This window comes from Sapajus apella, unplaced genomic scaffold (assembly GCF_009761245.1).
Source record: "Sapajus apella isolate SASKATOON/1434 unplaced genomic scaffold, GSC_monkey_1.0 scaffold6, whole genome shotgun sequence".
NCBI lineage: Eukaryota > Metazoa > Chordata > Mammalia > Primates > Cebidae > Sapajus > Sapajus apella.
The window spans coordinates 40,287,898-40,304,641 of record NW_022436946.1 but is presented as its reverse complement, the minus strand read 5'-3'; the positions used below and the strand labels follow the sequence as shown (position 1 = coordinate 40,304,641).

Sequence of the window (16,744 nt, the reverse complement as noted above, 5' to 3'; positions counted from 1 at the left end):
CGATGCTGCAAAGTGGATTTTTTTTGTGTTTTGTTTTTTGAGACAGGGTCTCACTCTGTCACCCAGGAGGGATTACATCATGGCTCATTCACTGCAGCCTTGGACCTCTTCAGCTGGAGATCCTCCTATCTCAACTTCCCAAGCAGCTAGGACCGCTGGGGGATGCCATCACGCCCAGCTAATTTTTTTTTTTTTTTTTTTTTTAAAGAGATGGGATCTCCTTATGTTATCCTGGCTGGTTTTGAACTCCTAGGCTCCAGAAATCCTCTTATTTCAGCCTCCTAAAGTGTTGGGATTACAGGCAAGAGCCACCATGTCTGGCCAAAATGTGTAGTTTTTTTTAGGGACACATATGTTGCATTAAACAAAACTGGCTATATTTCTTGCAAATTGGCAGCTGAGCTCAGAGACTTAATCAGACTCAGATTCCTTGGTAGTGTGTTCTTTCAACAGAAGCCTCATCATGTCTTATTGTCTCTGTTTTTGTGAAATTAGCAGATTGATGCAGCAAATGCTTGGATTCATTATTTCACTGGGGGCAGCAAAACACCAATTCTATTATTTCCTTTTCATTTATCGGTGGCAATACTTTTATAAAGAGATGTTTCCCCTTATCTACAATTTAGTACAGTTGATAGAGAAAAGGTAGGATAAGTGCTTCTTTCCCTATACTTAGCACTTTTCATGATAAATTAATTTCCTAGTATTCCTCCAAAGGTAACCCATTAGACTTTATTAATAATATCATCATAAAATCACAGATTTGAAATATTTGTTGGGTTTTGATCAATTGCAATTACTATTGTTTGTGAAACTCAAATTACTCCACCTTTGGCCAATGAGACCCTCTTCAAATTGGCTCCTGAGGACTTTTGACATGACCCCAGTGATCTTTCACAAAAGAAATCTCCACACTTTGCAGCATTATATGATAAAGGCCACTTTTGCTATCGAATAACACACGAGGTTTCAGGCTCATTTTGCAGATTTCCTGCCTGAGATCTGGCATCCGCCATTTCTCCCAGAGACTCTGGTTTCTTTAAGTGAAAAATGGCATTTCAAAACAACAATTTAAATTCTAGGACTACGCATTGTTACTGGGTTGTGGTCATTGCTTATAGACCTTTTCAGTGAACAGAGGTATATACATACACACACACACACACACACACACACACACACACACACACACACACTTGATACTTCTTGAGTTTAAAGTGATATTTCCAATTCACGTTCAGGACTATGGAATATTCTTATTAGCCTCTATTATATTTCATCTCTATCTTCTTTCTTCCACATTGAGAATCCTGATTCTCAAGGACAAAGAAAATGATGAAATTTGAATATTCCACAATTACTCAATGACTTTATCTCACATTATATATAAAACAGTCTCAATCTCAAAATAAAAATACTAATAATACCATCAGCAGTGTACTTTACTGAGAATAGTTAAAAAATAAAACTTGTATATATTCATTTTCCTCTATTTTTTAAAAAATAGTCTATATCTCCACTGCCCAAGCATATCATCATTACACAGCATAATCTCACCCTTTTCTTTGAGATGGGGTCTTGCTATGTTGCCCAGGCTGGTCTCAAACTCCTGGGCTCAAGCAGTCCTGCCTCAGCCTCCCAAGTAGGTGGAACTAAAGGTACATGATGCCACACCTGGCATACGCCTCATTGAATTTAAGTTCACAAAGAACAATAAGATTAATGCTCACCACCAGTCGTGTGTCAATGTCTCTCTTATTATTAATATTTGGTTGTGTGAAATTCATTCTATGGCAGATTCTACAGAAAGGGCTTGTGGCAACACTATTCCCTGAAGTCTTGCATGTTGATAAACTTGTGTGCCCTTTATTATTCAATGTCAATTTGACTGGATATAAAACCCTTGCTCACATTTCCTTTGCTTGAGTATCATTATTATTCCATTTTCTTCTGGCATAAAGTGTTGATGTCAAAGAATATGATCATCTAATTTTCTTTCCCTTATAAATCATTTTCTCTTTTTGCCTGGATGCCCAAATAATTTTTCATTAATGTCCAATAATGTTATGAAAATACGTCTTGGTGTTGGCTGTTCTGCTTCAAATTGTCAGGTTCATGCTATGCTATGTGTAATCCCAGCACTTTGGAAGGCTGAGGCGGGCAGATCACTAGAGGTCAGGAGTTCCAGACAAGACTGGCCAACATGGTGAAACCCCGTCTCTACTAGAAATACAAAAAAATTAGCCAGGCATGGTGGCAGGTTCCCTGTGATCCCAGGTACTCAGGAAGGTGAGACAGGAGAATCGCTTGAACCCAGGATGCAGAGGTTGCAGTGAGCCAAGACTGCACCACTACACTTCAGCCTAGGTGACAGTGTTGAGAGACCTCTCTCTCAAAAAACAAAAACAAGAAAGAGGTCAAATTATCCTTGTTTACAGATGACATGATCTTATATTTGGAAAAGCCTACTGACTCCACACACACAAAAAAAACTATTAGAACTGATAAATAAATTCAGTAAAGTTGCAGGATAGAAAAACATACAAATATCAATAGCATTTCTATATGCCAACAGTTAACAATCTGAAAAAGAAATCTAAAAATTAATCCAACTTACAAATAAAACTAAATTAATAGGAATTAACCAAAGAAGTGAAAAACCCTACAATGAAAACTATAAAACACTAATGAAAGAAATTGAAGAGGACAACCAAAAAATGAAAAGCTATTTCATGTTCATAGGTTGGAAGAATTAATAGTGTTAAAATGTCCATACTATCCAAAGCAATCTACAGAGTCAATGCAATCCCTATCAAATACCAAAGACAGCCTACTAGCAGAGTGGCCACAGTGCCATCTCCCTCAGGTGGGGCCCACTTCTCTGACCAGCAGACTGGTGGTGCAGGCCCCTCCCACTGAGGCAGCCACACTGAGCTCTTCCCAGCAGAGGTATCCTGGAGAGATCTTCATCCAGGTCCCACTTGGAAGATCAGTCAGTGCCATTTCTGCTGGAGCTTTAATTTTTTTCTTCTTTCTGATTACAATACTTCTTTTATGTAGCTTTAACCAACCTCCTGGGAAACACCTCTTTTTTCCTTGTTGGGTGTAGAGGCCATGCTAAGGCCCAAGGGAACACCATGTTGTCACTGTTCATCCTGTTTGCTCTCCTAGTCACCTTGGCCCAGTGTGGGTGGGAACACAACTCTATAGTAAATATTTTGACAAGTATTGCATCAGAGAATCATCTTCATGGTTGCCGGATTTGTCATGAACATCCCCAGGACAGACAGTTCTATCTTCTGGCTTATCTGGGAAATCTCACTAACATACTCCTGCAACCTCCTAACTAACCATAGCGATCCCCAAACCCCAAACCCCTACTTGTTAAATGGAACTCTCCTCCACTTAACGGATTCTACTTGAACCCCCGCCACCATAGCCTGGACCTGGGAAATTGGGTATCTATATCTCCAGTGCACTAATGATTCTATCTTTTGCAGCCACCGTTGTGTTTATGACACAAGAGCAGAAGCCTCCCTGTGATGCTCTGATCCAACTTTAGTTGTCACATTCCTAAGGCCACAGCAAGGTGAAAGGAATTCCACTTGTAAGTGAGGAGAGCCTTATGGGTCAGAACATACAAGGTAAAAACAACTGCCTAGTCTGGGAAGATGGGAGTGACCCTTTCCAGAAAACAGAGTGTCCCACCACATCAATTGGAACAGGAAAAAAGTATCTCTATAGACACAACTTCGCAGCAAGGCATAAATACTATACCCTGTAGGGCTTCTGTTTATGCCCCAGCTGGCTCATTTTTGTTTGTGCCATGAATGGGAAGAAGTTACAACCTGAACTGCTCCTAACACCCTAGGGAGTCACCTGTTCTCTTAGGAGTAGCTTTCCCTTGTATATCAAAAACTTGGAACAGAGGTGAACGTATGCTGGTCACTCTTGCCCCTCCAGGAGTCACTGTCTATAACCCCATAACACCCAAGAATACCAGAAGTGAGTAATAGGATTAATTCTGGCAGGAATTGGCAGTGCTAGGACTAGCAGCACCTTGGGGGCAGCTTTGCCTACCATGAGTCAACTCTAATGAACTTGACTCAATCCCTAGAATCCTTAGCCACCAACACGGGTCAGGCATTAAAGGGAATTCAAGAGTCCTTAGGCTCTTTTGCAAATGTAGTTCCCGATAACACATTAGCATTGGATTATTTACTAGCTGAACATGGTAGAGTCTGTGCAGTTATTAATAAAACCTGCTGCACATATTTTAACAACTCTAGACAAGCTGAGGTTAACATTGAAAAGATCTATGAACAAGCTACCTGGTTACACAGATATAATCAGAGCACTGATCCCAACTATAGTTGGTCAACTATCAAGTGCCTTCCCAAGTCTCACTGGTTTTTACCTCTTGCAGGATCTTGGATAGCTATCTGTTTCTAATATTTGGCCCTTGCTTATTTAACCTCTGAGTAAAAGTTTGTGTTTTCCAGACTACACCAGTTTCAGGCAAAAACAAAACAAACAAACAAACAAAAAACAATGCTGGCACAAGGCTTCGGACCTATCCCATCTACTGATCTGGAGAATGAAAGTATCCTGTCTCTGGGCCCCTTACATCAGGTATCCAGAGATTTTTCACTCCTCTGGTGCTAGGCAGGGCCTGTGCCCACGAGCTCAGCAGGAAGCAGTCACAGAAGACTGACCTTCACCCTTCTGTAGCCCCCTTAAGGAGAAGGATCTAATTTCTGAGGGGGAAATGAGGTAGGAGACAGGACCTGACTCCAGGGGTGGGGCTCAAACAATGGACCAGATTGAGGATTAGCTAAAATAGGGCCAGGGTGAAAGCAGCTTTCAATCAGACCCGCCCACCAGTGTGCCATGTCAATCTACTGTTGCCATGGCAACACCTAGGCGTTACTGGCCCTTTCCATGGCATCTAATGATCCAAAAGTTACTACCCCTTTCCTGCATAAACCACCCCTTAAACTGCATACAATTAAAAGTGGGTATAAATGTGACTACAAAACCATCCTGAGCTGCTACTCTCTGCCTAGGGGGTAGCTCTGCTCTACAGGAGCAGTCACAGAACTGTAATACCATTGGAGCTGTAACGCTACCTGTTCAGTAAAGCTGTTTTCTTCTAAAAAGGAATTATCAATGACATTCTTCACAGAAATAGAAAAAAAAAATCCTAAAATGTATATGGAACCACCAAAGACCCAGAATAGCCAAAGCTATCTTAAGCAAAAAGAACAAAACTGAAAGAATCACATTACCTGACTTTAAATTATACTACAGAGCTATAGTAACCAATACAGTATGGTACTAGCATAAAAACAGGCAAATAAACTAATGGACCACAACAGAGGATCCAGCAACAAATCCACACACCCATAGTGAACTCATTTTCGACAAAGGTGTCAAGAACATAAACTGAGGAAAAGAATTCAATAAATAATGCTGGCAAAACTGGATATCCATATGCAGAAGAATGAAACTAGACCCCTACCTCTCACCATATAAAAAAAAAACAAATCAAAATGGGTTAAAGACTTAAGTCTAAGCCCTCAAACTATGAAACTACTACAAGAAAACATCAGGGAAACTCTCTAGACAAATGGGATCACATCAAGTTAAAAAGCTTCTGCACAGCAAAGGAAACAAAGAGATGACTAAAGTGGTAGCTTACACCTATAATTCCAGCACTTTGGGAGGCCGAGGTGGGTGGATCACTTGAGGTCAGGAGTTCAAGACCAGCCTGGCCTGTGGGCAGGAAACCCTGTGGAAGATCCCACAAGTGCCAAGGCAAGGGTCTAAAGCCTCAGCCTGTTCCCATATAAATAAAGAGCTAGAAAAGAATTAGAGCTATAGCTACATAGTTATTCATATATATATATATATATATATATATATATATAACCATATATAATCACATAGTTATTCACATACATATATTCAATATAACCTTTTAAGTTTACTAATGATTATTGGGTTCTGAAGCATGGAGCTAAGGTGACACGGTGAACAAAGTGGTCCTAAAGCAAGATGCTCTAAGTCCTCTGTCATACCAGGATAACAGCTGCTGGAGGGCGCCTCAACTGTGCGACAGGACCAGCGCTGGGAAAGTGCCCACTGTTTAGCCAGCTAGGGAAGGGGACATCCAAAATGGCTGAGATGTCTCCTTCCTGGGGAAGTTAGAAGAAAACTCCACTTCCCCAAGCTCTAGTGGTAGGCCTGATGGCTGTAAGGTACACCTGCAGACATCCAGGGGCTTAACTGTCTCTATGCAATGCTGTGCTTCAGTGGTCACGTTCTCTGTCCACTTTCACACTCGCTTCTGCACCTGGTTTCTCTTTTTCCCAAAAAATAAGAACAGTAGTAGTAATATAAATCTTAATGTCTTTGTTCCCCTTTAACAAGTATGAGAAAAGTGCTAACGCATTAAGTTTTCTCCTCACTTCGGCTACTTAAAAGACCTGGGCCCTTATCTCCAAGACACATAATTTACCTGACCCTATCACTGACCACCATTACCTCACCCTACCTACCCTGCCCCCTGCTGTGTACTAAATAAAAGTCAGAGTGTCTCGGCACTCGGGGCCACTACCGGACTCTGCGTTTTGGTTGGCAGTGGACCCCTGGGTCCAAATTCTGTTTTCTTTTTCTCTTGTATCTTTTATTTCCACAGTTTCTCATCTCCACATCAGCAGGGAGGGGCTTACAGGACCCTGTAGGGCTGGACCCTACACTGGCCAACATGGTGAAGCCCTGTCTCTACTAAAAACATCAGCCAGGAGTGGTGGTGTGCGCCTGTAATCCCAGCTATTTGGGAGGCTGAGGCAAGAGAACTGCTTGAACCCAGGCGGCGGAGGTTGCACTGAACTGAGATTGCACCAGTGCATTCCAGCCTGGGTGACAGAGTGAGACTGTCTCAAAAACAAAGAAAAAACAAAAACAAAAAACTCACAGAAAATATTTGCAAACTACCCATCTGACAAGGGATTAATGACCAGAATATATAAGGAGTTCAAATGATTCTATAGGAAAAAAGCTAATAATCAAATTTAAAAATGGGCAAAAGAACTGAATAGTTATTTCTCAAAAGAAGACATACAAATGGCAAACAAACATATGAAAAGGTGTTCAACACCACTGATCATCAAAGAAATGTAAACCAAAACTATAATGAGATATCATCCCACTCCAGTTAAAATGGCTTTTACCCAAAAAACAGGCAATAGCAAATGCTGGCAAGGATGTGGAGAAAAAGGGACCTTTGTACACTGTTGGTGGGAATGTAAATTAGTACAACCAATATGGAGAACAGTTTGGAGGTTCCTCAAAAAACTAAAAATAGAGCTACCATATGATCCAGCAATCTCACTGCTGGGTATATACCCAAAAGAAAGGAAATCATTTTATCAAAGAGATATCTGCCCTCCTATGTTTGTTGCAGCACTGTTCACCAAAGCTAAGATTTGGAAGCCACCTAAATGTCCATCAACAGATAAATGGAGAAAGAAAGTGTGGTACATATACACAATAGAGTACTATCTAGCCATTAAAAAAGAATGAGATCTAGTCATTTGCAACAACATGGATGGGACTGGAGGTTATTATGTTAAGTGAAATAAGCCAGGCACAGAAAGACAAACATAACATGTTCTCATTTATTTGTGAGATCTAAAAATCAAAACAAATGAAACCATGGAGACAAAGAGTAGAAGGATGGTTACCAGAGACTGGGACAGGTAGTGGGGGGTAACGAGGGGAGGTGGGGATGGTTAATAGGCACACACAAAAAAATTAGAAAAAATGAATAAGACCTCGAATGTGATAGCACAACAGAGCGACTATAGTCAATAATAATGGTATCTTTTTAAATAAAGAGCATACAATTGGATTGTAATACACAGCATAATTGCTTGAGGGGATGGATATCTTATTTTACATGATGTGATTATTTCACATTGCATGCCTGTATCAAAACATCTCAAGTACCCCATAAAGATAGATACCTACCATGTACCCACAAAAATTAAAACAAAAAAAATTCCTCTTCCTACTTTGTACTTCTTTTAGGATATATGTTGTATTTTTATTTCCTCTTATGTTCCTTGTAGTTTATTCACTTCTGACATTATTTTTCTTTTATTGCTTTCTTCAGCTCTGCCACATCATGGTTAAGTTTTTCTATGAGCTCTTTCATGTCTTGTATCATTTTCTTAATGTCTTTTAGCTTTTTTGTTTGTTTGTTTTTTTTAAACAAGGTCTCGCTCTGTTGCCTAGGCTGGAGTGCAGTGGTACAATCTTGGCTCACTGCAACCTCTGCCCCCCAGGCTCAAGTGATCTTCCCACATTCGCCTCCCGAGTAGCTGAGATTACAGGTGTGTGCCACCGGCTAATTTTTGTATTTTTTGTAGAGATGGGGTTTGCTATGTTTCCCAGGCTTCTTTTAGCTTATTTTGATATAGACTGTTAAGAGTTTTGATCTATAGTTGACCCTTAAACGATGCAGGGGTTAGGGACACCAACCCCTCGGAGCAGTCAAAAATCCACACATAACTTTTGACTCCACAGTAACTTAGCTACTAATAGTCTGCAATGGACTAGAAGCCTTACCAATAACATAAATAGTCGATTACATGTATTTTGCAAGTTAAATATATTGTAAACTGTATCCTTATAATAAAATAGAGAAGATAAAATGTTATAAAGAAAATCATAAGAAAGAGAAAATATATTTACTATTCAATAAGTAGAAGTGGATCATCATAACAGTATTCATACTGAGTAGGCTAAGGAAGAGGAAGAGAAAGGGTTGGTCTTGCTGTCTTAGGGGTGGCAGAGAGAGGTGGAGGAGGTGGAAGGGGAAGCAGTAAAGGCGGGCACACTCAGTGTCACTTTATGGACATACATTATAATTTCTGCTTGACTTTTTGCTTTTTCATTTCTCTAGCAATGTTTCCATACAGTATCAATCCTTCTTCCACTCTTTGCTTTAGTTTCATTGCTCCTACCATAAAAAGGTCTATGTTGTAAAAGAAGTCAAATCTAGTCTTGAGTAACTGGAACCCTTCTGCCAGCTTGCCTAGTGTCAATCTGCTTTCTGACACTGCTTATTCTATGTCTTCTTCCTCATCATCTGGTACTGGTTTGGAGGCACTCGTCTCCATCAAGTCATCTTCTTTTAATGCCTCTGCTGTGGCATATACTAGGCCTTGAATTCTCCGAGATCCATATCTTGACACCATTCATCCCTCATCTTTTTTGCCATATCCACAGATCTTTCATTATTTCCTTGATGGGCTCTGTCATAAATCTGTAAAGTCACGCACAACATCTGGGCACAATTTACTCCAGCAGAAACTTGTTTCGAGCTTGATGGCTTTGACGGCTTTTTCTATGACAACAATGGCATCTTGAATGGCATAATCCTTTCATGATGTTCTCCCTGTTGGGCTTCTCCTCCATAAAGCTGACAATCCTTTCCATGGAGTACCATGTGCAATCAGCCTTAAAGGTGCTTATGACTCCGACTAGCGGCTGAATTAGACAGGCTGTGCTTGGGGGCAAATAGACCACTTTGACGCCTTTGGTGTTGAACCCATGGTGTTCTGGTGGCCAGGGGCATTGTTCAATATCAAAAGAACTTTTTAAAAGGTAGTCCCTTACTGGGTCTCAGGGAGAAAGTATTGATGGAACCAATCTAGGAAAAGGGTTTTTTTTTCCCCCGTCCCTTTGTACAACCAAAAGGCTGGCAGTGGGTGTTTAGGTTAGCAGCTTTATGGTTAAGGGCAGTCTCGATCATAAACCCAACTGCATTGGCACAAAACAGTAGTTAGCCTACTCCTTCCTGCCTTAAATACTAGTGCTTGCTTCTCTTACTAATAAATGTCTTTTGTGGCTTTTTTTTTTTTTTTTTTTTGAGACAGAGTCTTGCTCTGTCCCCTAGCCTGGAGTGCAGCAGCGGGATCTTGGTTCACTGCAACCTCCGCCTCCCGGGTTCAAGCAATTCTCCCGCCTAAGCCTCCTGAGTAGCTGGCATTATAGGCGCCTGCCATCAAGCACAGCTAGGTTTTGTATTTTTAGTAAAGACAGGGTTTCACCATGTTGGCCAGGCTGGTCTTGAACTCGTGACCTCAAGTGATCTGCCTGCCTTGGCTTCCCAAAGTGCTGGGATTCAGGCGTGAGCCAGTGCCCAGCCTTTCTGTGGCTTTTTTTTTTTTTTTTCCTTCCAGAATAGGTCACTTTCGTCTCCCATAAAACTTGTTCAGGCAGATATCCTTTTTCTTCTCATTTTGTTAATGATATCTTGGAATTCATCTGCCTCTTGGTCAGAAGAAGCTGCTTCTCCTGTTATCTGGACATTTTTGAAGCCAAATTTTTTCTAAAATTATCAAACCATCTTTTGCTGAAATTAAATTCTCCAGCTTCAAATTTTTACCTTCCTTTTGCTTTAAGTTGTCACATAATAGCTTTGCTTTTTCTCAAATCATATTAGAATCTATAGGTATGCCTTTCTTATAAAAGCTGCATTTTCAATATAAGACAAAAGATATTTTGCAGGTTAGGTGTGCGGCTCACACTTGTAATCCCAATGACTCAGGAGGCCAAGTCAGGAGGACCACATGTGCCCAGGAGTTAGAGACCAGCTTGGACAACAGAAAAAGACCCCATCTCTACCAGGTTTTTTTTTTTTTTTAATTAGTTAGGCATGGTGGCATGCACCTGTAGTCCTAGTTACTTGGGAGGCTGTGAGGCAGCAGGATCTCTTGAGCCCAGGAGTTTAAGGTTACCATGAGCTATGATCATGCCATTGCACTTCAGCCTGGATGACAAAGTGAGACCCTGTCCCTTGAAAAAAAAAATGGAGGTAAAGGTATTTCACAAAAAAGTGCAAGGTTTTCACATTTGATGGTATAGCTGCAGTGGCAGCTTCTCCAAAAAACGTTCTAATGTATTCATTGAAAAAAATCCAAGCTAGATGTGGTAGCAGGTGCCTGCAGTCCCACCTACTTAGGAAGCTAAGGTGGGAAGATTGCTTGAGCCCAGGAATTCAAGTTCAGCTTGGGGAATATAGTTGAGACCCTGTCTCTATTTAAAAACAAAAAAACCAAAAAACTGTCAGTTTCTTTAAGTAGACTCGTACAGTTCAAAACCGTGTTGCTCAAGGGTCAACTGTACCCTTTGGACATATCTTTCTAGAGTACATTCACTATCAGTGCTGATGTTACTCTGCTCCTTATTCTCTTTATTCTTATAATCACGTTGAAACGTTTTTTTGTTTGTTTTGGAGAGAGTCTCGCTCTGTCACCAGACACCAGGCTGGAGTGCAGTGGCGCGATCCTGGCTCACTGCAACCTCCGCCTCCTGAGTTCAAGCAATTCTCCTGCCTCAGCCTCCCAAGTAGCTGGGACTACAGGCTCATGCCACCACACCCAGCTAATATTTGAATTTTTTAGTATAGATGGGTTTTCACCATGTTGGACAGGATGGTCTCGATCTCTTGACCTTGTGATATGCCCATCTCGGCCTCCCGAAGACCTTGAAACTTCTATTGTTCATTTTATTTATTTATTTTTTGAGACAGAGTCTCCCTCTGTCACACAGGTGGGAATGCAGTGGCACGATCTCAGCTCACTGCAACCTCTGCCTCCGGGATTCAAGTGATTCTACTGCCTCAGCCTCCCAAAGAGCTGGGATTACAGGCACCTGCCACCATGCCTGGCTAATTTTTGTATTGTTTAGTAGAGACAGGGTTTCACCATGTGGCCAGGCTGGTCTTGAACTCCTTATCTCAGGTGATCCACCCACCTCAGCTTCCCAAAGTGCTGGGATTACAGGCATGAGCCACTGCGCCCAGCCTACTGTTTATTTTAATATAAAATTAGTGTAATAGTTGTCAGAATCAAAATGTAGTCATGTGTGTTTAAGAAATGCTGACAAACAGAGCCAAGGAAAACTATGAACAGAGAGTTCTCACACTTGTATGCCTGATAACAAAACAATCACAAAAAACTACAAAAGCCACAACCTGGTATAAAGGTCATTGCAACCTTACGCCAGAAATATTAACACTTCTGCAAGGACACCTGCCCAGCCCAACCTTGGACTGGTGTCACCCTTGTTGCTGGTAGCCGTAGCCAAGGATAATTATCATTTCAAAACAATTATGTAATCTTCCCCAATTTTCCTTTAAAACCCTGTGTCTCCCTTTACCTTCCTGAATATGCATATTGCTTACTATGGCACACATATGCCCACTGCAATGTCCTATTCCTGAATAAACATCATTTTCTTTCAGAGAACCTCTCTTTGTTATACAGGGTGCCATTAGTTTTCCTAAATGTTTAAAAGATGTGTTTTTTAGACGGAAAACAGATTTTCTAGTTTCAAAAAGCTCCCTCTTGCGTGTTGAAAATCTGGTGGCTTGCTTCCTTAAATTGCTGGCTCTGTTCCTATTCCCTCTTTGTCATTATTGTCCCTATATCCTGCATAATTTCGATGTCATTCCCAGGAGCTCCACCTGCAAATGGGAGCCTGTCTTGGAAGAGCGTTGTCAGATCAATTTCAAGAGTGCACAGGGTTAGACTGCTCCCACCTCTTCCAACCCTCCTGGGGACCCCTTGTACTTACACACTATTGGTTACTTAGGAGATCCTAAGTACCCTATTTTTGGGAAAACCTGCCCTCTCCACACAGATGTCGATACCGTGCAGATTTCATGGCTGTGGATTGGCTACTTGCCCTTACCTGTTTTTATTTTGGAATTTAAGTAGATACCTTGTCACCTACTTTTGTTGTAAATGCTATACAGTGTTCTCAGTTTTTCTACTGACAGCAATCTTTTCTTTAGACCAAGTCTCACTCTGTCACCCAGGCTAGAGTGCAGTGGCACCATCTCAGCTCACTGCAACATCCGCCTCCCAGGTTCAAATGATTCTCCTGCCTCAGCCTCCTGAGGAGGTGGGAGGGGTGTGCCACCAGGCCCAGCTCATTTCTGTATTTTCAGTAGGGGTGGGGTTTCGCCATATCAGCCAGGCTGGAACTCCTGACCTCAAGTGATCCGCACACCTCGGCTTCCCAAACTGCTGGGATTATAGACATGAGCCACCACACCCGGCCACCTAACATCAATGTAAATAGAATGACTATCAAGGTACCAGTTCTAAGTATGAGCACGGGAAATTACAAGCCTTAAAAATATAAATTGCCATTGACTCTATAATCCTAATTCTGGGATTTATCCTAAAGAAATAATATCATTAGGCAAGTGAAAAAAATATGTATATATGAAGCTGCTCTGGTCTGGCCTTAGGGTGCGCTTCCCTCCACCTGCTCATTTTTAACTCTTACTTTTACTGTAAGTATTGTCCCCAGTGGTATCTTATTTGTAATTGTGAAACTGTCCAGTCCTGTTAAGTTTAAGTAATCAGCTAATATATAACTAACAAAATTTAAAGATACACACCTTCAAATGTTGGTCCATAAATCGACTCTCCATTATCTCCTTTTCCAGACACTATATCTGAGAAATAACAATAAATAAATGTTTGAATTTTGAGATAAAAAGACTCAGGACATAGTAATGACAGGGAAAAAATGATGCTTTAAATGATGATTCCAAGGCTGAGGTGGGATAATCACTGGAGCCCAGGAGTTCGAGACCAGCCTGGAACATAATGAGACTCCATCTCAATTAAAAAAAAATAAATAAAAACGAATAGGCCAGGTGTGGTAGCTGACACCTGTAATCCCAGCACGTTGGGGGACCAAAGCATGAGGATCACCTGAAGTTAGGAATTTGAGACCAGCCTGGTCAAAATGGTGAAACCCTGTCTCTACTAAAAATATAAAAATTGGCCATTTGTGGTAGTAGGCATGTATAATCACAGCTATTTGGGAGGCTGAGGCAGGAGAATCACTTGAACTCAGGAGGCAGAGGTTGCAGTGAGCAGAGATCACACCATTGCACTGCAGCCTAGGCAACAACAGTGAAACTCCAACTCAGAAAAAAAAAAATACAATATGATTCCACTTATACCAATGAATAGAGTAAGTTACCTAATTGTTCAATATCTATACCATGAAAATATTACTATGATAATTTCACTTATATTTTGTAATCACTTTTACATTCATAGATAATGCAAACTTTTGAAAGGATAAAGCATTAAATTATAATTGTGGCCACAGTTTTCCAAAAGTGTATTTACATAAATTCTGCTTACTTCCTAAGTTATTCCACAGTCCATTATACTTTTCTGAGATCAAGATTAAGCTGAAAGGCTAAAACAGGAAAAGTGAGTTCTTTTTAGAATATATATAAAAGATAGAGCTAAGTGAGGTGGATCACACCTATAATCTCAGCACTTTGGAGGCTGAAGCAGGCAAATCACTTGAGGCTAGGAGTTTGAGACCAGCCTGGCCAACATGGTGAAACCTGCCCCTACTAAAAACACAAAAATTAGCTGCGTGTGGTGGCAGGCTGAGACACAAGAATTGCTTGAGTCCACGAGGCGGAGATTGCAGTGAACTGAGATTGCGCCACTGCATTCCGGCCTGGGTGACAGAGTAAGACTCTGTCTCGAAAGAAAAGAAAAAAACAAGAAAATGAATTAAAAAATAGGTGCTGCAAACAGAATTCATGTTCAAAATTTCATATCCTATAGTGATAACTATTTACCTAGTGTATTAGAAATAAAGTTTCCCATAATGGAACAAGGTTTTTTTTAGGTATTCATATGATATGTATATTTTGGTTTAGGCAATGCTCCCACTATAAAAAGACTCCATGTCCTCGTCCATGAATAAGTTATTTTTTATCTATCCACAGCTAAAAGAGGAGCAAAGCTAACGCTAGTGAAAAGAGCAGGCTCTGAGATCTGTCCTCTCTCCCACCATCCTCCCCATCAGAATCTCTCTACTAACTTCAGATCTCTACTCCACTCCTTCCTTGAATACAGTGCTCAATAAATATTTATTGAAGGACTATGTTTTTTAAAGTCAGTATGAGCAATTTACCTATAACAAAAGTGTGTGTGCTATTTTTAAAAGAAAACTGATGCAACACCAAGTATTTAAAGAGAATTTATCCCAGAAAGGCCATGCAGCATTTAAATTATACTACTCATAAAGCTGGCTCAGAAGTTAATTGATAAGCCTTAAGTCTCCAACCCAACTCACCTAACACACAGCCATGGTTTACTATACAGCCCCAGGCAGCTCTGGAAAGGAAGTTGTCAGGGCTGAAGGCTAAATCTGAAAATGGGGAAGCTGAGGGCCCCCCAGCATCAATTCCTTCAGATCGTAGAGGTTGTTTCACTCAGGGAAATCTGCCCAGGTGGTCTTCTCCCTGCTAACTTACCTACCCATTGGTCCCACTCCTTTGCCCCCTCCCTCCCACACCCACCAACATTACTCTTGTCCTCTGCTTCAGATCTCCTAGGTGAATATTTTATATTGACACCATTTCAATTGTATTTACTATTCTTTTTTGTGGCCATAGTCCACCCTCTTGAATTCAGCCTTATATATCTGATATTATTTCTATACGTCTGACAACAAATTCAGAGATGCTGGATAGTGGTTTAAAGCAAACTTTAAAGTCAGATGATTTTGATTAAAATGTTGATGTCCATTACTTTTTCCAAGCCTGTTTGCTCATCTCTATAAACAGGGATAATGGTAACTGCCTCACAGGTAGCTCTTAGGATGAAATGAAATAACACAGGTAGAGCACTCGGGCAGTACTTGGCAGAGTGTCATGCCCATGCAGCATCACATGCTTCTAGAATGCCCCTCTCATTATCATCATCTTCATCATTCTGCTAAATATGATGATAATAATAAAATGCATTAAATTTATCTCAAAAGATCCTTCTGGACTCACACTGAAGAAACGTCTTATGAAGAGAGGAAATGTGGTAATGGCCTTTGGTGTTCTAGTTCTACTTGATAACATAAACAACTCATTCTGGAGAAAAACTCTGAATGTACAGAATGTGGCCAGGTGTAGTGGCTCATGCCTGTAATCCCAACACTTTGGGAGGCTGAGGTGGGAGGGTTGCTTGAGGCCAGAAGTTCAAGATCAGCCTGGGCGATACAGTAAGACTGTCTCTACAAAAAATTTTTAAGAATTAACTGGACATGGTGATGTGTGCCTGTAATCCCTGCTACTTGGGAGGCTGAGGTGGGAGGAATTCAAGGCTGCAGTGACAGCTATGATTGTGCCATTGCATTCCAGCCTAGATGACAGACTAAGACCCACCTGCCTATATTCCCAGCACTTTGGGGAGGCTGAGGTAAGAGGATTGATTGCTTGAGTTCAGGAGTTCAGGAGTTCAGGACCAGCCTCGGCAACATACAGAGACCTTGTCTTCACAAAGAAAAAGTTTAAAACTTAGCTGGGCATGGTAATGCGTGCCGGTAGTTCCAGCTGCTTGGGAGGCTCAGGTGGGAAGATCCCTTGAGCCCAGGAGGTTGACGCTGCAGTGAGCTGTGATTGTACCACTGCACTCAGCCTGGGTGATAGAACAAGACCCTGTCTCAAAAAAAGAATGTGGGAATGCCTTCATTTCACTCAAATCCATTCTAATATACACTGGGGATGGACCTTATAAATATAAACATACACACTTGGTTAGAACCCCAGTAGTTAGGAAAACACAGAAAAGTTCTTCATTTAGACAGTTACTTTAAAAGTCATGTGAAAACTCCTACTGGAAAG

At 41.0% G+C, this 16,744-nt stretch overlaps 1 protein-coding gene across 4 annotated transcripts in view; it reads right to left on the bottom strand.

Moving 5' to 3' along the window:
* The window catches only part of PPIL6 (peptidylprolyl isomerase like 6), a 48,210-nt gene that overhangs the window by 13,583 nt on the left and 17,883 nt on the right, over positions 1-16,744 (bottom strand). For all 4 annotated transcript variants that reach the window (XM_032275068.1, XM_032275069.1, XM_032275070.1 and 1 more), the window contains one exon: positions 13,487-13,543. In XM_032275068.1, coding sequence (XP_032130959.1) covers positions 13,487-13,543 — 57 coding nt within the window. The remainder of the gene's footprint in view (positions 1-13,486; positions 13,544-16,744) is intronic.